We start from the raw sequence: 24,787 nt of genomic DNA on the forward strand, positions 1-24,787 counted from the left end.
GCAAATATTCTACTTCTTCAAGTGCTTGCTCATGTAGATTCCATTCTAGGTGTGTCGCGCCCACGTGCAGTCGTCGGAGATTTTTGCCTTAGCAGTACCCATAGGGTCGACTGTAGCGCCTTCAAGTGCCATGCTCATGCGCTGGTATATTAGGCACTGCTGACCCTACACTCTCTCAGTTCCTTCTTACCGCTCATGAGAGTTGGTCGGTCACAAGAGCATTAGCAGTTCTTACAGTCCATTGTTCTCTCTCCTTTGTTGTTAGTTGTTAGGCACTTAGTTAAGTGTTCGAGTAGTTGTTTAGGTGTTAGAGTCTTGGCCGGGACTGGCATGTCCCGTTTCCCAGGCTTTAAGCCATGCTCAGTGTGCAGCCACCCGATGCCCACTAGTGAACCCCATGAGAGCTGTTTAAAGTGTTTGGGGCAGTTCCACAGAAAGGACAAATGCAGGATCTGCAAAAATTTTGCCGTCGAACTCAAATGGAGCAGGATATCCACTTGAGGACCCTCCTCATGGAGGCTGCCCTTTGTCCTACCTTGGAGCCCTCCCGATTGGACTCCATGCCCAGCACCTTGGCATCAGCACGCAGCACTCCACCAGCACTGGAACCCTACCAGCACCATGCCCCCTCCCCAGTGCCTAAGAAGTAGTTGAATTCAACAAGCCCGCTGGCACTGCAGAAAAAGGGGGCTTTTGGCAAAGGACTTTTGTCAGGCCACATGCCTGCACCAGAGCTGCTCGGGGGTACTTATACGGTCAGACCCCCTAGTCCAGCCAGGGATCCACGTCCAACTCCTGGGAGCGGCAGGGGGTCCTGTCCCCTAACAGGGTCATCTGTGCCCGAAGCCAGCCCGGCGGCCAAAGAGCAAGTAAGCTGACCAGCACCACAGACACCAAGTCAGACGACGGAACCGGCCAAGGCCCCAGCATCTACGGGCAAGCTGGTTATGGGACTGTCCCCTAAAGCAGCTGCGCATCCCTGCTCTGCAGGCATCGATCCCCATCACCGCGGCCTCGGTCCCCGATTGGAAGACACAGGTCCCTGCCACCAAGGTTTCCCCCTGCAAGGCACAGAACGCCTGAGTCATGACACCGATCCCTGTATCCATGGTACTGTCTGGCTTCCCACCGGAGTTCGCCATGGTGCAGATCTCTATCGCATAGAGTTCATTGGAACGGTCCTTGACTCTACTCAGGCCAGAGCCTTCCTCCCGAAGCTTGGTTCCAAGCCATGGTGGACCTGATCTCGTGCATGCAAGCCCACCCTCTCACCACCACTCTCACATGGCTATGATTGTTGGGCCACATGGCGGCCTGCACTTACGTAGTCTAGCACATATGGCTCCACTTCAGGCCCATGCAGGCATGGCTGGTGTTGGTCTACGTCCCCAACTGACACAGTGTGGACCATTTGGTCAGGGTCCCGGACCACGTACTGTCTTCACTCACATGGTGACGGAATCCTGCATCGGTGTTGGAGGAGGTTACCTTCATGGCTCCATCCCAATCCGTGACCCTCATCTCCGATGCCTCAGACCTGGGGTGGGAAGCCCACCTGGGCAATCTCAGCATGCAAGGTCGTTGGTTGAGTCACAATCGCTCCCTACACATCAACCTCAGGCAGCTCAGAGTGGTTCGCCTGGCCTGTCAAGCCTTCCTACCTCACATAAAAAGCAAGGTGGTCCAGGTCCTAATGGACAATACAGCGACTATTTTCTATATCAACAAGCAAGGCAGGGACAGGTTGTCTGCCCTTTGCCAGGAAGCCCTCAGGCTCTGGGACTTCTGTGTATAACACGACATCCATCTTGTACCTCACACCTCCCCGAGGCCCAGAAATGCTTTGACAGATTGCCTCAGCAGGACTTTCTCGTCTCGCCATGAGTGGTCCCTCCATCTGGAAGTGGCCAGCTTCATCATCCAGAGGTGGGGAACGCCCCAGGTGGACCTGTTCGCGTCCAGGCAGAACAGGAAATGCCATGTTTTCTGCTCGATTCGGGAGATCAACATAGGCTCCCTGTCAGACGCTTTTCTGCCTCCATGGTTGGGGGCTCTGATATACGCCTTCCCTCTGATTTACAGAGTCCTCGTCAAAATCAAGCAGGACAGGGTGAAGGTGATCCTCATAACGCCGGCTTGACCAGCACTGGACACGCTGCTGGACCTCTCGTTGCCTGGTCCATTACAGCTGCTACTCACGCCAGACCTGCTGTCCCAAAACCAGGGCAATCTTCCACATCTGAACCTGGTGGTGCTGCACCTGATGGCTTGACTGCTGCATGGTTAAATGCAGAGGAGCCAGATTGCTCGGCCTCTGTCCAGCAGGTTCTGTTGGGCAGCAGAAAGCCCTCCACCAGAGCGACCTACCTGGCCAAATGGAAGTGGTTCACTTATTGGATCTCGGCTAAAGGCATTCGGCCTGAGTGTGTCTCGCTGCAGTTGATCATGGACTACCTTCTGCATCTCAAGTGCCAAGGCCCATCCCTTTCATCTGTCAAGGTCCACTTGGCTGCTATTTTGGCCTTCTGTCTGCTGCTTGCGGGTAGGTCGGTTTTTGCCCGGGATATGACTGCCAGGTTCCTTGAGTGACTCTACTCATACGTCAGGGACCCTTTTCTGCCAGGGGACCTGAATCTTGTGCTGTCATGGCTCACGGGACCCTCCTTCAGGCCTCTGGGTCCTGCTGTCTCCTTCTCCTGTCCTGGAAGATCGCGTTCCTAGTTGTGATAACCTCCATCTGCTGGGTCTCCGAGATTAGAGTGCTTACCTCGGAACCACCCTATACAGTCTTCTACAAAGACAAGGTCCAGCTACGGCCACATCCAGCTTTCCTGCCCAAGGTGGTCTCACAGTTTCATATGGGCCAGGACATTTACCTACCTGTCTTTTCCAAAGCTGCATAAGTCGGAGGAGGAGTGTAGATTGCATTCTCTAGATGACAGGAGGATGCTAGCCTTCTACATTGAAAGGACCAAGCCATTCTGCAAATCGACGCAGTTCATCGCAATGGCTGACATGATGAAAGGTTGTCCAGTGTCCGCTCAAAGAATTTATTTTTGGATCACTGCCTGCATTTGCTGCTGTTATGATCAGGAGATGGAGCCACCTTGGGTGATTGTCACTGCCCACTGAACCAGGGTGCAAGCCGCTTTGGCAGTTTTCCTAGCCCAAGTGCCTATCCAGGACATCTGTAGGGCGGACAGCTGGCCGGCCGTCCATCCACATGTTCACATCCCGTTATGCACTTACCCAGCAGGCCCGGAACGATGCTGGCTTCAGTAGAGCAGTACTGCAAGCTGCTAAATTGTGAACTCCAAGCCCACCTCAGAGAATACTGCTTGTGAGTCACCTAGAATGGAATTGACATGAGCAAGCACTCAAAGAAAAAAACGGTTACCTACATTTTCATAACTGTTCTTCGAGCTGTGTTGCTCATGTCCATTCCATTACCCACCCTTTTGCTCCTCTGTCGGAGTTGCCGGTAAGAAGGAACTGAGAGGATGTAGGGTTGGCAGCGCCTAATATACTAGCGCATGATCGCAGCACTCAAGAGGGCGCTACAGCCGACCCTATGGGTACCGCTAAGGCAAAAATCTCCAATGACTGTGCATGTGGATACGCACACACCTAGAATGGAATGGACATGAGCAACACAGCTCAAAGAACAACCGTTACGAAAAGGTAGGTAACCGTTTTTTTAAGGTTTTAATGCCTCCATCATACATGAAAGATATGCATGTGCTGGTTGGAAGGTCAGTTAAGGACTGAGGTAAAATTGTTGGATGACTGTAACTGTGCATTTCTGTATTTCCTTGTGTGAGGCTTTTTTCTTTAAGTGTAACTTTAACTTTGTCTTTTCCTAAAGAATGAAAATTCCAAAAAAAATTTTCTGCCTTTTCAGAACACTGGCTTTGGTTAAACCTGATGCAGTGCCCAAGATTGGAGAACTAATTGATATCATCATTAATGCTGGGTTTACAATAACTAAAGCCAAAATGATGGTACTTTCACGGTAAGGCTCTATTAACGTTCCCTGTAGGATTTGATTATTTTGTACTGAAGTGTAGCCTCACAGTTATTCCATGTTATTCAGAACATTCGATCTATTCCACTGAGTAGCAAAGAGAATAATGTTTCATAATCATATCTAGGTTTCTCATATGATGCCTAATTCAGGATGTTTGTTGGGCTTAGCCTGCAGCAGAGCCTGTCTCCTGGCAATCCGGTGAATGCAGCTGGCTCTGAGAGTAGCTGTCTGATTGAGTCACCTGATTGACTGAAGAAATGAACAGGCTGATACTTATGCTCAGTAGCAGTTCAGTTGCTGCTCAACGCATTCTTAGCCCATAGCTGTGTTTGGTCCTGCCCTTGCCCCCCACTTCCTCTAGCTTGGTTCCTGCTCCAGCCTCAGGCTGCTCCTGTTCTACCTCCCAACTCCTTTTGACTTTTGATTCCCAGCTCAGATCCTCGACTCCACCTTCTGTCTGTAAATCCGATTGACCCTTAGGCTTTGGACTGTGACGCCTGCCTGTGATCCTTGACTTCGCATCTGGATTCAGCTCAAACTGGTATGCCAGAGTCATGCTCCAGCCATTAGGCCAGACTGCCCACAGCTCGGTCACTGATAGTTTGAGGAACCCAAAAGATTGAACAAGGGTGGGTAAGATGGATTCCTCAGAGGCAGCCATGCCCCTGCAGGACATTTTGGGAATCCTGCAGCCCCTACGGTCCCAGGTTATGGTCTTGCAGTACAAGCTGCAGTGCTACAGGCTCAAGCTGCCCTGGCTTCTAGGGGGTTGGAGATTTTAATGCAGAATAAGTTTGATGGGGACCATAACAAATTCCGTGGTTTCATGAGCTAGTGCTGGCTCCTGTTCCTGCATTGGCCTCCATCATTCTCCACTTGACCAGACCCAAGTAGGACTTATTATTCGTCTGCTAACCAGCGAGGCCCTGGTCTGGGCATCTCCCCTCCTGGAGACTTCTACCCCCATAATGGGACAGTTCAAAGAGTTCCATGTGTCCCTTCTGAAACCGTATGTGGAGAATCCCTTTCCCAGCCACTCTGCTCCATCACCATCTCCCACAGATGCCCAGGCCAAAAGGAGCACGAGGTCTGGGAAATCCAAGACTCCGATAGAATGTGAGGCAAACTCAGACCCTTGGCTCCATCTTTTGACTGTGACTCCAGTTGACCAGCTTAGGCTTTAGTCTCTGACTCCTTGCTATGACTCTGGGCTTTGCTCCTGGAACCACCCGCTCTGGATTCAGCTCTAACTGGTAGGCCAGACTCTTCATCCAACGATTAGGCCAGACTGCCCATGACTCAGTCGCTGACAATGTCTGAGTAATACAAAAATGTTGTATACAAATGTCATTGGTCTTACTGTAAATAAATATAGTACATGCCTTTTATAAAACTGAAATCAATATCATGGATTTAAAGCTCAGATAATGCTTCTTTGCCCCTGCCCTGAATTGCTTGACTTCATAATGCAAACTGAACTGATGATTGTTGTATAATTCTATAGAGGTGGTTGGGTTATTGCCTTGCAATAAATCCACATTCTTAAAATCATAGGACTGGAAGGGACTTCATCCTTAACCACCCTGACAGATAGGAAGTTTTTCCTAATGTCCACCCTTGCTGCAATTTAAACCCATTGCTGCTTGTCCTATCCTCAGAGGCTAACAAGAACAATTTACCTCCCTCCCTCCTTGTAACAATCTTTTATGTACTTGAAAACTGTTATCATGTGCCTCTTCAGTCTTCTCTTCTCCAGCCGAAACAAGCCCAATTTTTTCAATCTTCCCATAGGTCGTGTTTTCTAGTCCTTTAATCATTTTTGTTGTTCTCCTCTGGACTTTCTCCAGTTTGTCCACATTCTTGCCGAAATGTGGCACCCAGAACTGAACACAATACTCCAGTTGAGGCCTAATCAGCACAGAGTGGAGTAGAAGAATTACTTCTCATGTTTTGCTTACAACTCTCCTGCTAATGCATCCCAGAATGATGTTTTTTTTTTTTGTTTTTTTTTTTTTGTTTTTGTTTTTTTTTGCAGCAGTGTTACACTGTTGGCTCATATTTAGCTTGTGATCCACTATGACCCCAGATCCCTTTCTACAGTATTCCTTCCTGGGCAGTCATTTCCCATTTTGTATGTGTGCAACTGATTGTTCCTTCCTAAGTAGAGTACTTTGGATTTGTTCTTACTGAATTTCATCCTATTTATTTCAGACCAGTTCTCCAGTTTGTCCAGATCATTTTGAATTTTAATCCTATCCTCCAAAGCACTTGCAACTCCCAGCTTGGTATCGTCCTCGAAGTGTATTCTCTATGCCATTATCTAAATCATTGATGAAGATATTGAACAGATCCAGACCCAGAACTGATCCCTCTGGCACCCCACTCAATATGCCCTTCCAGCATGACTGTGAACCACTATTGATTATTCTCTGGGAATGGTTTTCCAACCAATTATGCACCCACTTTGTAGTAGTTCCATCTAGGTTGTATTTTCCTACTTTGTTTATAAGAAGGTCATACTAAAGTCGAGATAAAGTCAAGATTTGGCTCTAGGATCACAGAGCCCTGCTCCCCGGACACACCACAACCTGTTGGACATAAGTAAGGACAGGTTCCTGAGCAGCAAAATTTGGTGACGAGGGCAAGAAGAAAGGAAGAGTTAGTAGATCTCCCATGAAGGATTTCCCCAAAGTCACTGCACTGCTCCTCAGCTGTGGCTGTGTCAGACCTCTCTACTCAACATCTCTGAGAGGAAAAATCATTCTCACAGGATTCTTACTCTTGCATCTTGTGGTTCCAGTACAAGACAAAGGGAGGTATTCCTTTATCTTTTCTGTCCTCTGAGGTAGTGGTAGGACAGTGCTAGACCACCCCTTCAGTAGTCACATATTGTTGTCTGTGACTATTCCAGTCCCCAGAACCTGCTCCACAGTTCCAGTTCTTGAGTGCAGCCCTCTCATCCCTGCAGTCTTCTCTTAATATGAACCATTTTGTGGCCTGACTTAACTTCTGCTGTCTTGGCGTGTTGCTCCTGGAGCATTGGGTGCTTCCTTGTTTTTATATGTCTGTTTCTCTGTTGAACCACTTTATATATTTTGGATTTTGCTTACCTTGAGGAAAAGAAATCCAAACAGTTTATATAAGATGTAAATTTTTATTACCTTTTGTTTAGAAAAGTCCCTTGCCTGCCCTGCAAAATGAAATATTATTATTAATGAACCCATAATTGGACAGTGATGTGGGATGAATCTAAAATGGTGGCTGGGTATTTGTGGTTTTCACAGGACCCTGTACTTTTGTCTCTTGGACTTGCACCATATTTTTAGTGATAGCCTATAGTAATGCCAAAGTCCTAATGCCAAATATCCCTCTAGGTTGGCTTGTCCAGATCAGCTTCTGTTTTTTTAAATTTATTTATTTATTTTACTGCTGACATTTGCCTGGCAGACCCTGTTAACTTGATTCACACCTTTTGTAAAACCCATTGCTTCGATATGAAAGCAAGGGCAGATGCCTGCTTTCATATGTCAGTTCTCCAGTCTCTTCAGCTAATCACTTCTCAAATCAGCTCATTGTCCAGATGAATGCAACTTTCCATGTTCTACAAGTGGGGATCTGCTGACAGAGAATGGGAACTAGGGTTACAGCTAGCAAGATTGTCTTTATATTTAATGCCATAGGAGATTTTTGACTAAGCAGTAGGGCTGAGCAAATATTTTGAAAAAATATCCACAAATATTTGTTCACATTTATACATTATGTAGCTTAGACTGAGTTAATGCCCCCTTTCTGTACACTTCCCATGAATATTCTAGTGAATTAGCTTATTGGTAAGAATTATTGCTGAAATAGGGAATTTTAAGCAAATATTTAGAATATTTGTGGAAAGTAGTTTTTGATTTGACATAATGAGTATTCACATGAAAAGCTTCCTTCTGAAAGCGTCACTCCTCCAATCAATAAATAGAAACATACCACAAGACCTGTCCAATTAAAAAGGTTCAAATTTTGAATGTCAGATACTTGCAGTTGAAAAGCAACGCATTTAGAACTACTGGAAGGATTATACTCTTCTACAGATTAGTTACATGTTGTGTAACTCATTCCTACAAGATTCCATACAAGCCATGAGCTTAGTAGAATTCGAAAGAGGACCCAGAGGATTATCAATTTTTCTGGGTAAAAGGAATATTCAGAGTTGCACTTGTTATGATAAAAATGTATCAGGTATATTAACCCTGATGCTTTAGGGTATAAGCCACCCACAAACTACCTGGTATTTGGAGAAACTTCCCACTTAGGCACATTAATGAACAATTATACATTAATGATTCATGCAAGGTTTTTTTTTAATCTTTTCTAGGAAAGAAGCAATGGATCTCCACGTAGACCATCAATCAAAGCCCTTTTACAAGTAAGTACATACTTTTGAGGTTATGTTCATTTACTGTACAGGAAAAGATTGTCCTGGAGAACTTTCTTTACAGTGCATGGCATTCATTTCACATGCCTGTGACACTACAAGAATGTGGCAAAACCAGAACTGGGCTTAAGTTTTAAGGGAGCCTATGCAAAGTTTTGTGTGGGGACCCCATCCAACTTCCTCCTAAGATGGACCTAGCTGTCCGGTGCCTAGTTCCACAATCCTATGCCCCATCGAGCGCCAATGAATGCATCCACCCTATGAGATGTGAAAAGTACCCTAGCTAAAAAGAAGCATGAGAGGGAGACTCTCCAGATACAGAATATGGCTTGCAATCAGTGAGAATTGCAGAGTACCATCCAGTCCTGGATACCCTTCTGGTAGCAAATACGCAAAAGCACAAGTATTTCAAAAATTGTGGCACCTGGGGCACATGTCTTATGTATGGTTGGTCCTGGACAAGATACAGAACTCTATGTAAAAAGAACAGGAGTACTTTTGGCACCTTAGAGACTAAGGAATTTATTTGAGCATAAGCTTTTGTGGGCTAAAACCTGTGTGTGGCTCTGCTGTTTCGTATTGCATGAAACTATGAAATACTGGATCTCTCCAGAAACACTGGATGAAAATATTTATATATTGTGTGTATGTAGCTGTATAAAATCTTTTTCAGTTTCCTCATGCATCAAGTTTAATTAGGGTGCATAATGGATAAAAATGCTATTTGTTATTTACATGTAGGCTTTATCCGACTAGCAAAGACGGTGGGGTAGCTAATCTATTCCTAAGTCTGGACCCAGGTTAACAGCTTTTATCACAGTGTAGTTGGTCAAGGCCAACCCTAGTTAGGGCTTGTCCCACACTGCCACTTCAGCGCTGAAACTTTCCTCGCTCAGGGGTGTGAAAAAACAGTTCCCTGAGCGATGCAAGTTTCAGCGCTGTAAAGTGACAGTGTAGACAGTGCACCAGCGCTGGGAGCTATTCCTCTCGTGGAGGTGGTTTTTTTCCAGCACTGGGACAGCTCTCTCCCAGTGCTGGAACCGCGACTACACAGCTACGTTAAAGTACTGTTGTGGCAGCACTTTAACGTCAGCTGTGTAGACATACTTACGTTTTTGGTCATGCAGAACAAGAAATTGCAACTGACAGAGAGCCAAGTGCAGCACTGTTGTGAGGTTCCTGAGCATTGGGAATATAGTAATTGCCACCTAATTCTAGGAGCAGCAATTGGTTTGTGTAGGTGCAGGTTGTTTCCTTCTGTCCACTGTAGAGAAATGACCCTACGAAATGTCAGACTATAGCAGGGGTCAGCAATGTTTCAGAAGTGGTGTGCCGAGTCTTCATTTATTAACTCTAATTTAAGGTTTCATGTGCCAATAATACATCTTCATGTTTTTAGAAGGTCTCTTTCTATAAGTCTATAATATATAACTAAACTATTGTTGTATGTAAAGTAAATAAGGTTTTTAAAATGTTTAAGAAGCTTCATTTAAAATTAAATTAAAATGCAGAGCCCCCCGGACCGGTGGCCAGGACCTGGGCAGTGTGAGTGCCACTGAAAATCAGCTCGCGTGCCGCCTTTGGCACGCGTGCCATAGGTTGCCTACCCCTGGACTATAGTATAGATCCTAGGAAAACAAAGAGTTGTCATTTTTTCTTTGCTGAGTAAGTCTGCTTGAATAAATTTATAAATGAACAAGAGTTCTGTCTGCAGTGTTATTTCATGGATTGCTAAACTAATGGCCGGCTGAGAAACTGTAAGCCCTCTATTCACTATGATGTACTCTGTCTGCCATCCAGCGATACCTGATATCTGTTGTATGGGATTTTGCTATAGTAAGTGAACCGAAAAAGTATCCTCACACTGATAAAATTTAAATTCTCATACCCAATTACATATAGCATTTTATTAGAGGTTTATTATGGTGTTTCATAAACAAGGACTTTCAGATTTAATTGGCAAGATCGGTAGTTAATGAAAGTTTACTGAATAGCAGGAAAAAGTAGCTATTAACTTTTGGGGGATTAAATGTTAAATTTCATATTTTACATATGCATTAACGTAAATAGCTTGCGCAGCAGTTATTTTTAAGAAATAAGGAGCATTTCAGAAATTATTTTTTGTCCCTGTGTCTGTATTTGTCTATAAGCCATAAAAAAGTAACCTTAACAATAACTGAATAAAAAAAAATCTTGCACAACTTTTTCATTCATTGTGCAGGATCCAGCCTTCAAACTGAATGAGGGGGGTTGCTGCAGAGATGATAGTATGTGATTGTGTAAGTGAAAGCTATATCATGATGAATATGTTCATGGGAGCAGAATTAAGGTTACATCTATTCAAAGTTAACTTTGGGATTTCCTGGTTTTTGAGTCTTTAACCATGCATTCCTTATGTTTTCCTCACATCACCTTCTCTTTATTCAAATCTTTCTCCAATATCTGATGACTTCCATGATACCAAGAAATTGAGAGTTTGCAATAGAAAAAGTAACAAACAACTTTCTTTTCCCTGCTCTGTATTTCCCATTATATAGTGACTTCTCAGTCTGTCTGTTTCAATGGAAAGACTGCAGCAGACTGCAGGGAAGGGATTGTCTTTATCTCTGTGGCTTGTACAGCACTGCCTGTGCTAAACAAATAAGAAATTAATGTTATAAAATTACATACAGTATATTTTCATCTTCTCTTACTTTTTCCCTTAATCACACATTATTAGCAAAGCTAATAGGGGCCTCTTTCACTAGAATTCAGTTTCCCATTTCAGTGAGGGACAGAGATTAGAGTCCCCTCCATGTCTCATGGGGAAGAAGCACATGGTGGAGTGAATATTTTGAGGCGACACATGTTTGATGCAAGGCCTCTCACAGATGTGAGGGAGCATGCACAGGTTGAGTGTGTGTCCCTCTGTGAGAGAGAGAAGCTAATTGGAGAGGATTGCAAGTACTGGATAAGAGGATTTAGAGGTGGATGAAGAAGGCAGAGGTCTCTAATAGGAGTGTTCATGTTGCCTTAATGGGGAAAAATGTACAGGCTGAGTAGAGTCTGTTAGATGGGCACCAATGTGTCTAGAATGTGGAAGGAGCATTGAGCACAAGTGGAAAGAAGGAATGGCTCACCCGTGGTTTTTTGCCTCCATTTCCCCTGCCTATCCTACCCAGTATTCCTCCAGAGCCTGGTGTTACACACCATCATGTGTGATAATTTCTGCTGTGGACTGTTATCCTTTCCTATGACACTAGTGAGAGTTGAGAACCGGTCCATAGATTTTGTTGTTCTCTGTATAGTGAATTCCCTGCCTGCTCTGTTTGTTTTGCAGTGAGCTTCTCCAGTTTATTGCAAGTGGTCCTGCTGTTGCCATGGAGATCTTAGGAGATGATGCTGTGTCTGAATGGAAAAAGTTACTGGGACCTGCAAACTCTGGCGTGGCTCGTTCTGATGCCCCGGGCAGCATTAGAGCAATGTTTGGAACAGATGGCATAAGAAATGCAGCTCATGGCCCTGACTCTTTTGCTTCTGCTGCTCGAGTAAGTTTTTAAATATATTTATTCATTATGTTCATTTGCTAAGCTGTATTTTTACTTAATCTGATGATCAGGCTGCAATCAGTACAGAAATCCCATTTATTTTTTTCATTTGAATTTAGTGCTGATTTAAATGTTCTTCAGTGACACGTTTGTAGACAGTCTCTTTATCCACAGTGCAAATAGCAACTGTGCAAGCTACACTGCCTATATACTTCCACCCCGGCCTGGAGGGACTAACCTTAAAAAATGTGGCCAAGGACACTAAGACTAACCCATCTGCCACATTCTACACCACTTTCTGGCAGAATTCAATTATTATTTTTTTATAATTTCAGCAGATATTGAGGTTTGTAAGATTTTTTTTTTTTAAGATTTTTATCTATTTAAATGTTCACAGCTGCAGGAAATTATGGGGGGGGCAGTCAGGTAATTCTTTAATGACAGTAGACATTGAGATTCAAAAGGTTAAAGCTTTATAAGCTGCAAAAACTCAAATTCTCAACATCACATGTCAAAATGGACAGAGTAAAATATCCTTACATGAACTAATACCTGCTCTTACTATTCATTCGTTAGTCCCTTTGTAACAAGCCTGATTCAAAAATCTAAATCACTGGATTTGACCCATAAAGTCTTACTTTGTGTATGTGTGTAAATTTTGATTATTACCAAAAAAAATATTTTTGTTGGTTTATGTGTCTATGCTAAAATCAACATTTGCCAATTAAAATGTAATCCTTCCAAGCCTATATATAATACAGATGCTTTAACTTTGAGTTAATTAGGTAGACTGCATGGCTTAGCAATGCAAATTCTAAAAAGCTAGGAAATAAGCAGTTAAATCATTCAACGCCCCATCAATGTTCCACTCATCCCTTCCCAACCATAATTACTTCCTTTCCGCCACCCACAGCCCACATATCTCAACCGTCAGCCTGAACAATCAGCAGGCACCCTGGAATTCCAACCATGTTCAGAGCTTATAGTCCTGTGTTTTGATGGTTCATATGAGTAAGAGCTTTCATAAATTTCATCATATGTGGCTTTGGACTGGTGTGTGTAAGTGAGGTAAAATGTCATTTTACAATCAGTTTGCAATCTGTTTCTTTGTAATATTTAGGAAAAGCTGTAGGATTGGGTGACCTCTTATAAATATTTATGTAGAAGTTACAGAGTTGAAATCTGTGAGTGCATGGTGGTGTTACAGATGTGTGGCTGCATATTGATCAGTATGAGTGTGTGCTGTGAAGTGAAATAAATGGGTGTTTGAATGACTTAACACAAACTGAAATACGCCAATAAATAGTTGTAGCTGAACAAGCTTAACTCAAAGTTAACAGAGGTTCTGTGTGGACATTTCCCATGTTTTAATAAACTTGTATCAATGTTAGCAGTTAATCATGTAGATGGCTCTCTCCCCTTTATATCCCCCACAGATTCCCAGATTGTTACTCTTCTGTGCATATCCTGAATTGCCCCAGGCTTCACCTTGCATAACCCTGCTCATCCTTAACCATCCCCACTGCCAGTTTCACCACATGCTCCCCCATACTTTGTTCCCTAACATGCCCCTCTTCATTCCTACCATGCTCAGCTTTTAAAAGTTTATATGTATCAATATATACATATTGTTACATATTATCATTGGCAGATATAAACATTGCCAAAATTTAAAAATATTGACATGCATGTGTTAGGGGAGTATAGGGGCATGCTTAAGGAGCAGGGCTGTGATAAGTGACACGTTGGGAGTTCTGGGTGTGATGGGGGAGCAAGTGTATGAGGTGGGGTCTGGGTAGGAACTTGTGGGGGGGATGTGATGGGTTCCGTCACAGAAATCCCCTTAAGACTGTCACCTGATGTCTGAAATTACCTCTGAGCCCGTTTTCCCTGCCAGCGTGGGACTTCCAGAACCCTGTCTTGTTGAGCCAGACACGCAACCTTCTGCAACACAGACTCAGGGTCTGGTCCATGCTCCCAAAGCTGCAGACTTAACTGAAAACAGCTCAGCAAGTCGCCTGTCTCCAGCACCCAGACACCCAGTTCCCAATGGGATCCAAACCCCAGATAAATCTATTTTATTCTATATAAAGCTTGTACAGGATAAATTCATAAATTAACACTGATAGAGAGATATGCACAGCTGTTTGCTCCCCCAGGTATTAATCACTTACTCTTGGTTTATTAATAAACAAAAGTGATTTTATGAAGTATAAAAAGTAGGATTTAAGTGGTTTCAAGTAACAACAGACAGAACAAAGTAGGTCACAAAGCAAAATAAAACAAAACATGTAAGTCTAAGCTTAATACATTAAGAAACTGATTACAGGTAAAATCTCACCCTCAGAGATGTTCCAATAAGCTTCTTTCACAGACTAGACTCCTTCCTAGTCTGGGCCCAATCCTTTCCCCGGTACAGTCCTTGTTAGTTCCAGCAGACATCTCAGGTGGTAAGCATGGGTTTTCTCATGACTGGCAGCCCCCTTTGTCCTGCTCCACACCCTTTTATAGCTTTGGCACAAGGCAGGGATCTTTTGTCTGTGCTTGGCCCCCACCCCTCCTTCTGAATGGAAAAGTACAGATTTAAGATGGATTTCAGTATTGCGTCACATGTCCCTGTGAAACCTCATTCTTCATTACCAATGGGCTGGCCCACATGTAGACAGGAAGGCTTGCAGGTAAATAATCCCACTCACAGTTCATTGATTCTGAAGCACCGTTAATGGCTTCCATTTAATATGTTTACATCAGTAATACAAGTGTATATCTTATTTTTCTAACTAAAAATAAATTCTTTTTCTGTTTTTTTTTTAATACATGCAAACAAATAGGATGAACACACACAGTAGATTACAAGCTTTGTAATGATACCATACAAGGGGTATTCAACATAAAGCATATTCCAGTTATGTCATATTCATAAGCATATTTCCACAAAACACATGGAATGCAACATCACCGGGGACATGGGGAAAATCTGTGGGATAGTGGCACTGTAAGGAGTCATGGTGAGTGGGCGGCACAGGGAAACTTGGGTTGCATATGATACGTTTGGAGGAGAAGTGGAATTTGGGCTGGAAGGGGCCTAGGAAAGGGAGTAGTGAGGCTGGGTGTCATGTTCTGTGGTCCAATCCAGACGAGTCAGGGGTTGTGGCACCACCTGCCCTCTAGCCCTAGGTGCCTTAAATGTTCTGCTGCTGTGGCTCACAGCCTGGACACCAGCAGACAAGCATTCACTGAGTGTCTCTGTGTTAAGCAGCTCTGGTTCAGCAACTCTGATTTCAGCAGCCTGCTTGTTATACCCCAGCCACACTCTGGTATCCACCAGCCATGGTTATTACTAGCCAAGTGACCCAACACACTCCCAGTCCCGAATTTTCCCAAAACTGTGTGCTCTGCAATGTCCAGCTCTTTCCTTGACCTTTCAGAGGAATAATAAGATTTGTTTGCTCCTCTAAGGAGACAGAGTTCACAGCTTATTCCTTTAACTTGAGTTAACAATCACTTCAATCCAAACGCGATAAATTGATCCCCGAATCGATGCCCGTACTCCACCTCCGCAGGAGGAGTAAGCGGAGTTGACGGGGGAGCCACGGCGGTCGACTTGCCACCTGGAGGACGGCTAAGTATGTCGAACTAAGATACTTCGACTTCAGCTACGCGAATAGCGTAGCTGAAGTTGCGTACCTTAGATCGATTCCCCCGCCCCCAGTGTAGACCAGCCCTAATAAGCCCCTTGCCCTCTTGCATTGGGATGCTGTTAGGGTCACAGTGGTTATTCGTGCTCGTGGGTTGAGTCTGTAAGATTGAAAGATCCAGATGTCTTCACTTGGAAAGGTAAGAGTCAGTGTGGTCTGGTCTCCGCGTAAAACTTAGGTCGACCTAGCTATGTCACTTGGGGGTGTGAAAAATTCACTCTCCTGAGAGATGTAGTTAGGTCAACCTAAGCCCTGGTGTAGACTCCACTAGGTGGATGGAAGAATTTATGACTGTGACGGAAAAACCCCTTCCATCTCTGTAGCAAGTGTCTGTTATAATGGCGTAGCTGCAGTGCCGCAGCTGTGCTGCTGTAGCCCTTGTACTGTAACTATACCCTGTATTTCTGCTCTGGCATACCGCCAGCATAGCTGAATAGCCGCTTCTGAAGAAAAAGGCTGTGGGAAAAAATATCTGTTAACACAGCATTTTAGTTAGAGAAATAAGTGTGTGTTTTCTGTTGATAAGATTGTTGCATTACTATACTTGCATTTAATTATTTTAAAAATGCTGCTTTTTGTAATATTATGGTAATTACTTTTGAAAGGCTAGGTAATTTTTACTCATCCTATGACTGTAAATGTTTAGCTCACTATTTTGGTAGACTTGCATATAAATTTATATATCTTTGTGTGTGTGTGTGTGTGGGTGGGTGGTGCGGGGGGGTTCTCTTTACCTTGTGAGTACTGGAGTTTATCTCTGACACAGCAATTGGGATTATGAATTTAATGGGCAGGTGCCATACAATGGTAGGTGGCTACATACCAGATGCCAACAAAATTAGTAGGGTGCAGCTTTTAGAAACTTTCCTGGGAGGAAAGAAAAGTCAGTTAAAGCATACTGGGAAAAATCTTTTGAAAGGGAAGCAAAGTCCTGGGCTCGTTTGATGATGGTTGAATTGTTCTTCTCACAGAATGAATTTCAGATCAAGTTGAGGGTTTGTCTGCTAGGTTATCCAGCGATAACATCTCCATTTTTACAGGCCAAAGTTAGGGTAATCTTCGTTTAAACATAAAGGTAGGGACGAGGTTCTTGTTTTTAGAATTGCACATAGTTTTAGTTTGGTATTCCTGTATCAGAAGTGTTGGTTCGTTTAGTCATTTCTCTTACTGTTCTTTCAGGAATCTGTTTTGTATATAGCCCGTTACAAGTGTTACACTTGTAAATATTTTCTTATTTTGTTTTTTCCTGGTGTTGTGGGGACTGCTTTATTTATTTAAAGTCAATGGCAAGAGACCAGAGTAGAGTCTTTGAAACATGCTCTTCATTATCTATAAAAAGATCCAGATATGTGTAAACACTTAAAATAAGGGTACATTTGGAAGCAGCAAAAACAGAAGTAATTTCTTCTTTTCTATTGAAAGAGCCCCTAAATTGCATTGTTTAGATAGGGATTACAAGCCATTACAGGGACAAGAGCTATGGAGTGGGAAAATCTGAGTTCAGCTTAATTTCTTCTGAAACACAGTACTAAATAACTGAGGCCTTGTCTAAACTATGGGGGGAGGGGGAATCTATCTAAGTTACGCAAGTTCAGCTATGTGAATAATGTAGCTGAAGTTGATGTACTTAGACCTACTTACTGTGGGGTCCACGCTAAGCTATGTTAGTGGGAGCCACTCTCCCGTTGACTCCCCTTGCGCTTCTCGTTCAGGTGGAGTACAGGAGTCGACGGGAGAGCGATCTGCGGTCAATGTAGCGGGTCTTCACTAGACCCACTAAATTGACCACCAATGCATCAATCGCCGTGCATCGATCCCCTGTTAAGTGTAGACAAGCTCTGAGAAGGAACTCCAGGAGATAAGCTTTACCCCTGAGACTGTTATATAAGGAAAAATCGGATGAATTGAGTGGTAACATCGCTAGGTTATTTCCTTTAAAAGGAAATTAATCAAATTCCCTTTTTTAAGTTGAATAACGCATCTTATTGGAGGCCGTGTTCAGGGTGATTGGCTAATGTTTATTGGCAGGCTGTTCTGAGCACAGTGAATGAATAGCATGGAAGGAAGGCATGGAGTTGGCAGTGAGCAAAGGAAACAAAAGGAGCAATTGGAAAAGAGGCTTGATCAGAAGATGTGTGACAAGATGTCAGGTTTGTAGGGCACTGCATTTTGGTGCAGAGCTATTCTGCTTACTCACTCTGGCAGCCAGAGCAGATGGGTCTCATTAGCTTACATTCAGGAACATAAAAGGTAGTGTCTTTAAGTCAAGAAAAGGGCTTAGAGAAGGCAGACAAGAAGTTCAGGCTAAAGTTTGTTGTTTAGGATAATCCCAAGATGAGTGGGAAGGAGGTCTGTCTGGACTCTAGCCTTGTGTCTGTGTGTGCCGTATTGAGAACTGAGTGGGGATTCCAACCATTCCCACAGGCAAAGGGATGGAATGTGGGAGGTGAGGGGATGAGATCAGCGATATAAATGAGAGAGAGGATTTATGGAGTAATTTTACGGTGAGAGTGAAAAAGCTTGACCTGAATGCAGAAAACTAGGAAGAGCTAATTTGGAAGAGGAGATTATGGCAGCAACATTTTGAACAGACTGAATGCGAATAGATGGAAGTGGGAAAGTGAAGAAATGCTTACAGCAGCCAAGGTGGGAAATACCCAGGGCATGGCTAATCATTGTATCAATGGTGCTAGAGAGAGAAGTATAAATATAGGTGTTCTTATAGCAGTATATAAACAAATGAGGCTGTGGATATCACAAAACAATACTGTGTGTGCTAAAGATCTGAGACATGCAACTGTTTAACACTAAAATATTTTCAATTTCAATTATACCCCCAGGAGCTGGAGTTGTTCTTTCCCTCAAGTGGAGGTCGTGGTCCAGCCAATAGTGCAAAATTTACAAACTGTACTTGTTGCATTATTAAGCCTCATGCTGTTAATGAAGGTGAGTAACATGGGCCTGATCACGCTGACATTACTAATTTGGGGGAATAAAAGTTTGCAGAGTCAGGATGTATATTTCACTACTGACTCGGAAGTGCTGTATAGCACAATCGCGGCCTTTTAGATGGTTTACTGCTGTGATTTCTGTCCTCAAAGAGAAAATCATGTACTTTTGTTTGGATAAATTATATTTCAGAATAAGGAAAACCAAGTACAAATCTCCATGAAAGAGTGTCACTCACTATAAGGAACAGCCATCTCAAATTGCCTAAAAGTTTTCACCAGAGGCGAAGGGTGCATTACAGTGTGACAAAGTTCCTCCTTTATCTTGGTGGGTCCTGCGCTTATTGGTGGATTTTCTTGCCGCAGAGATTCACCATGTGGGTTGGGGAACAGCCCAGAGACCTTCCCCTCTGGAAGAACCCACAGTCCAGGTCAATTGGGAGGTTTGGGGGGAACCCGGGCCTGCCCTCTACTTCGGGTTCCAGCCCAGGGCCTTGTGGACTGCAGCTGTCTATAGTGCCTCCTGTAAAGGCTGCATGACAGCTACAACTCCCTGGGCTCCTTCCCCATGGCCTCCTCCAAACACCCTTCCTTATTCTCACAACAGGACCTTCCTCCTGGTGTCTGATAACGCTTGTGCTCCTCAGTCCTCCAGCAGCACACCCACACCCACACCCTCACCCTCTCAGCTCCTTGCACCTCTTGCTCCCAGCTCCTCACACTCACACCACAAACTGAAGTGAGCTCCTTTTTAAAACCCAGGTGCCCTGATTAGCCTGCCTTAATTGATTCTAGCAGCTTCTTCTTAATTGGCTCCAGGTGTCCTAATTAGCCTGCCTGCCTTAACTGGTTCTAGCAGGTTCCTGATTACTCTAGTGCAGCCCCTGCTCTGGTCACTTAGGAACAGAAAACTACTCATCCAGTGACCAGTATATTTGCCCTCTACCAGACTCCTGTACCCCACTGGTCTGGGTCTGTCACAACAGGAAACAGATTTACAACATTTCTCCTATATCTGCTTATCTACATATACCATAGTTATGTCTACATTTCTTCCACTGTTTGTTTTTTATACTTAAATGGCAGTAGTTAGGAATTTGAATCCTATGGCAGAAGATGTAGCCCCTGTTGAACAAAAAATACTTTAAGTTGTTCTTTGTAGCTCAATGCAAGCACATTGTGCCATCTGTGTTGGGGAATGCTATGTCCTTTCATCGTATGCTTATTAGAAAAGCTTGATGTCCACACATAACCACAGATAGACAATTCCATGTCATTCCCTGGCCTTCAGATGCAGGTGCACAAATAGGAGCAATGTTTATAGTATAATAATGCAGTGTTTTGGCTCTAAGGTCTAAATATATTTGTGTGAAGAACTAATATGTGGGATATAGCAGAGATTTTTCCCAAGCCGTCTGCAGGGCACTGCAGCGTTTTAGGTACCTCCTTTGTGAAAGTTGAAGTGGAAGCAGAGGAGGGGGCAGTAGGTGTCTCCAGGTCTCTCACTCCTCAAGTGGGATAGCCGGAGAGCTTGCTGCAAACAATGACTTTCCCAGGGAAAGATCTTGAACTTTCTGCTGCTAACTTCTTGTCTTTTATCTCTGTGAGGCCTTGCATAATATCTGCTATTGAAAGCTTTGCTCTGCAGCCAAGACAGAGTGATTTGGCACCAGCAGTAGCCTGGGATTTGATCATAGACAAGTTGGCACATTTACTATGGTAAATGTTTTGATGAGGACGAACAAAGTAGATGGCAAAATTGTCAGACACCCGAAATTGAGTTTGAAATTACAAAATGAAGAGCCTGAGCTGGGCATTTTTAACTTTAATGCACAACTGTTATTACCTAAAGTGGTTCAAAACTACCTTTTAATGAGACATCAGGAGTCCCTTTCCCCTTTTCAGTCCTCTTTTAACTTTCTGCATCTCTTTCATAAATCCCCGCCCAGGTCCTTTTGCCCTCTTTCTCATTCTCCTCCAGGCCTTTCTCTGTCACGACTGGACAGATCTTGCCCTCATTTTCACCAATGTACAGGGCTCCATAAGCACTAGAATTGGGGTGGTTCCACTGGGTGTGGGTGGCAGGAAGGTATTTTTGGGGTTGCACAGGATGAGTGTGCACTTTTGTGTGAGGTGGAACCCATCTTTGCAGCCAGAAAGATACAAGGATTAGGCTAGGGTTGAGCCAGAAGATCCATTCAACTTCTTTAGTCCTTTCCTTCCCACCATGAATGGTTGGTAAGGCAGAAGCACAGCTGCTACACAGCTAAATTGAACAGCCTAAGAATATCTTCTCTGTGACTTCTCACCCATCCCTATGCCCTGGATTAGATAAATGGAATTACTTTATTTTAAACTAGGAAAACATATGAGAATGGTGGGATTCAATAACTATCTCCTTTGTAGCCTAAGGGCTGGTCCACACTAACTCCCGCTTCGAACTAAGATATGCAACTTCAGCTACGTGAATAACGTAGCTGAAGTCGAAGTATCTTAGTTCGAACTTACCGCAGGTCCACATGTGGCAGGCAGGCTCCCCCGTCGACTCCACGTACTCCTCTCGTGGAGCAGGAGTACCGGCGTCGACGGCGAGCACTTCCGGGATCGATTTATAGCGTCTAGACAAGACGCGATAAATCGATCCCAGAAGATCGATTGCTTACCGCCAGACCCGGAGGTAAGTATAGACATACCCTTAGTAGGCTCTCCATTTCCTCTCTGTTCTTTCCAATGTCAGTTATAGTGGTGCAAAAACCATAGATACTACAGCCTAGAAAGTCATGAGATTTTAGAGGCAGGTTTGGGAAACCATCCAGAAGTTTAGGATTAGGCAGGAATTTGGACACGGCGGAGAGATGAGTTGCTCATGCCATGGTGGAGTTGCCTTATACCTTTTAGTTTGGAATTGCTGAGGTAAAGCAACTCTGCTTCTATTGTGCAGTCTGAGAAGGAAGGAATCTTTCCCCACATGGCCCACAGGAACTCGTCTGTGCTCAGCCCACTTAACTCGGCCCATAGATGATTTGTGCCTCCTGATAGTGAGGGACTGTAGCGAGGCGGTGGGATACCCCACAGCCCCGCGAAGGGACTAGACTCCCCTAGCACCAACGTGGGGGGAGCCAGTGGATCCTGCGCCCGCCCCCCAGAGGTCACGGCACAGGACAGGAAGTAGAAAAGCCCAACTGCAGAGCTCACTTGAACACCAGCCGCCGGAGAGGCCAGATGCCTGTGGCCTAGCTCCGGGTTGGGGAATGCCGGCAGGCCAGCCAAGCCTACCCCCTCGCCAGCTACCCCGAGGAGCAGCCGGGCCGGCCTCTCGCCAGGTACCCCGAGGAGCAGCCAAGCCTGCCTCTCGCCAGTTACCCGGAGGAACCGATGGTCCTGGAAACCTCCGAGGACACTGCCCTAATCCAGGTACCGTACGTGGGGGAGTCCGGAAGTAGCCCAGGCTCAGCCGACCCTGGTCTAGTCACAGCACTGCCAGAACCAATGTCAGTGTGTTGCGGGAAGGATCGCCACTGACAGCAGCGAGTCTTCTGCCGCTGCTAGGACCCCGGGCTGAGACGCAGTGGAGTGGGTGGGCCTGCGTCCCCCCTGCCACTCCACTCATGGGTGGCAGTCTCCCCCTCCGCACTAGACGCTCAGCCCCTGCCTAAGGGCCTGAGCTCCTGGCTGTTTGTTTGTTGCCCCGCCCTGACCCAGGGCCTGGGCCCATAGCGAACTATTGCGAGGCTGTGGGATACCCCACAGCCCCGCGGAGGGACGAGCCTCGGCTGGGCCCCTTTACAGGGACACAATCTAAAGAGGAGGACATGTGACCGCTCCATATGTCTCTGCCCAATGACCCCCTGCGCCCAGCCTGGGGCCACCGCACTCTCCCTACCCCACCACAGTTACTTGTGGGGGGCAGTGCTCTGTCCTTCTCCCGCTGTGCCTCCACACTGGCCCATTCAGCTGCTCTCCCTGGCAGTTGGGTCTGGGCAGGGAATGAGGGAATGTCTCACATGCTGAAGCTGGCTGCTCTGGGTCGCTGACTCTGTGCAGTGCAGTGGCTCCCTGAGAGAGAACCTGGCTGGGGAGGTGGCGGCGATGGGCTTCCCCGCGTCCAGGCCCGACTGCCAGGGTTAGGGGCCAAGCGAGCTGTAGTCCCTTCTCCCATCAGCATGTTTCCAGCTCGCTCAGCCCCTGTTCCTGGCAGCTGGGCTCAGATGCAGGGGCGGCCCGCCACCACCACCTCCCCAGCCAGGCTCTCTCTCAGGCAGCTGCTGCGCCCTGAAGCAGCCAGGATGAGAAATGGCTGGTCCCACCCCTTCTGCTCCCCACCTGGGCCCAGCTGTCAGGGGGCAGGCACAGGGGGAGAAGAACAGAACCCCTCGCCCTTCCCTCGGCAGGCCAAGCAGACATCTCCGGGGGGGAATTTTGACCCCACATGCCCCTATATGTGTTGCCTATGACTGGCCCTGTGATGGGCAGGACCCCCTGGGATGTGCTGGTGTGCTGGGACACCAGTGAGTCAGACTATTCTGCCAGCCTGGGCCCCCTTTACCTGGTCTTGCTGGGTTAGGCTCCCCAGCCTTTTCCAGCCAAGCACACAGGCAGGGCCACACCCAGCTGCACAGAGAGAAAGAGATCCGCTCTGAGAGGGCTCATCTTAAGGGGCTTGCCACAGCACCCAGATGTCCACCCCCCCTTGGAGTACAAACCCCAAATTATATGAAATTCACCTCTTCCCTCGATGTGGAGGAGAGTATGCACATCTTCTCGCCACCCCCGTCCCCCGCTCCGCCTCCGGTTAGAAATCACATCAACTGGGTTATATTGTAAACCAGAAATAAATATATTAACTATAACAGTTATATTTTAAGTAGTTAAGGAGGTAGCAGACAGAACAAGAAATGCAATCTAAGCTTAATACATTAAAGAAACTGGTTACATGTAAGTTCTCACCCTAAAAGTGGTTCTAATAATTTTCTTCAGACGCCAGACACCCTTCCAGCTTGGGTCCAGTTCTTCCCGCCAGTTCAGTCTTAATTGTTTCCAGCAGTCATCTTGGGTGGGGTAGCAGAGGCGAACTGGTGACCTGGATTACCTCACTCCCCACCCTTAAATAGGATTTGCATAAGGCAGGAGTCCTTTGTTTCCTAGTTTGACCCCCCACTAGCTTCTTGTGGAAAAGTACAGAATTCAAGATGAATTCCAGTATCCGGTGACATGGTCACATGCCTCTGTAGGGCCCCTGTAGCCATTCTTCACAGGCTGACCCACATGTTCACAGGAAGACTAAGCTCTTTTACAGTCCATTGTCTCTTGCCGATGGGCCATCAGCACTGTCGGTCTTTTTCATTGTTGTACCTGAAGTGTTAGCAGGGGGCATCACCCAAAGTAACATAGTTGAAATACAGATATATAGTCAATATTCCTAACTTCAGATACAGAAATGATACAGGCATAGAAATTGGATAATCACATTCAGTAAATCGTAACCTTTCCAGTGATATCTCACATGACCCATCTTGCATAAAGTAATCTCTGTTATATCATATTCATATCATAAGCATATTTTCATAAAGAATATGGAATGACGTGTCACGGGCCCAATCACTGGGGAGCGGATTTAATTCTTCTAGGCCTGTCCTCTTCTAGGCCTCCTTCCCCCTCCTCATGCAACTTTTCTTAGATGCTTTATAGTCTTGGGTCTCTTACAGATAATACCAATATCACAGTGGCACCTCAATTACCTTATATTCACATATATAGTGTTTTATATTACCTTATATCCTGTGATGAAAGAGCCTATTGTAAAGGGCTATATGCCAGCATTAAAGTTGCTGTTGGGAGCCTTAACTCTGACTTTCCTGACTTCCTTTTGCAATTAAACTCTCAGCTTTAAAGTTGCATGAACGTAGCCTTTGGCTCCTAATAATTTTGCTGCTGTTAGTTTAGCACATTATCTTGCTTTGTGATCTTCACCACACCTTCAGTGTCTAAACATTTCCACACACACTATCACAGCCATGGGCAAACCACTGAAAGGGTTACTATCAGCAGTTGTGAGGAAGCAAATGATCCACTTAAGGCGCCCCAATACCAGTGGGATGAGCAGAGGGCTGGGGAACAAGCAGGTGAACCCTGGCTCTGGCCCCAGTGGTAGGAGCAGTAACTGC

The 24,787-nt window shown here is 45.3% G+C and overlaps 1 protein-coding gene across 3 annotated transcripts in view; it reads left to right on the top strand.

Annotated features, from left to right (window-relative positions):
* The window catches only part of NME7 (NME/NM23 family member 7), a 172,685-nt gene that overhangs the window by 58,625 nt on the left and 89,273 nt on the right, over nucleotides 1–24,787 (top strand). For all 3 annotated transcript variants that reach the window (XR_004648150.1, XR_004648151.1, XM_034789633.1), the window contains exons 4-7: nucleotides 3,902–4,012; nucleotides 8,391–8,441; nucleotides 11,770–11,977; nucleotides 18,516–18,621. Coding sequence is in view for 1 of the 3 variants with exons in the window: in XM_034789633.1 (XP_034645524.1) it covers nucleotides 3,902–4,012; nucleotides 8,391–8,441; nucleotides 11,770–11,977; nucleotides 18,516–18,621 (476 nt within the window). In the remaining 2 variants the exon portion in view is untranslated. The remainder of the gene's footprint in view (nucleotides 1–3,901; nucleotides 4,013–8,390; nucleotides 8,442–11,769; nucleotides 11,978–18,515; nucleotides 18,622–24,787) is intronic.

The sequence above is a fragment of the Trachemys scripta genome, chromosome 1 (assembly GCF_013100865.1).
Source record: "Trachemys scripta elegans isolate TJP31775 chromosome 1, CAS_Tse_1.0, whole genome shotgun sequence".
Classification (NCBI taxonomy): Eukaryota; Metazoa; Chordata; order Testudines; family Emydidae; genus Trachemys; species Trachemys scripta.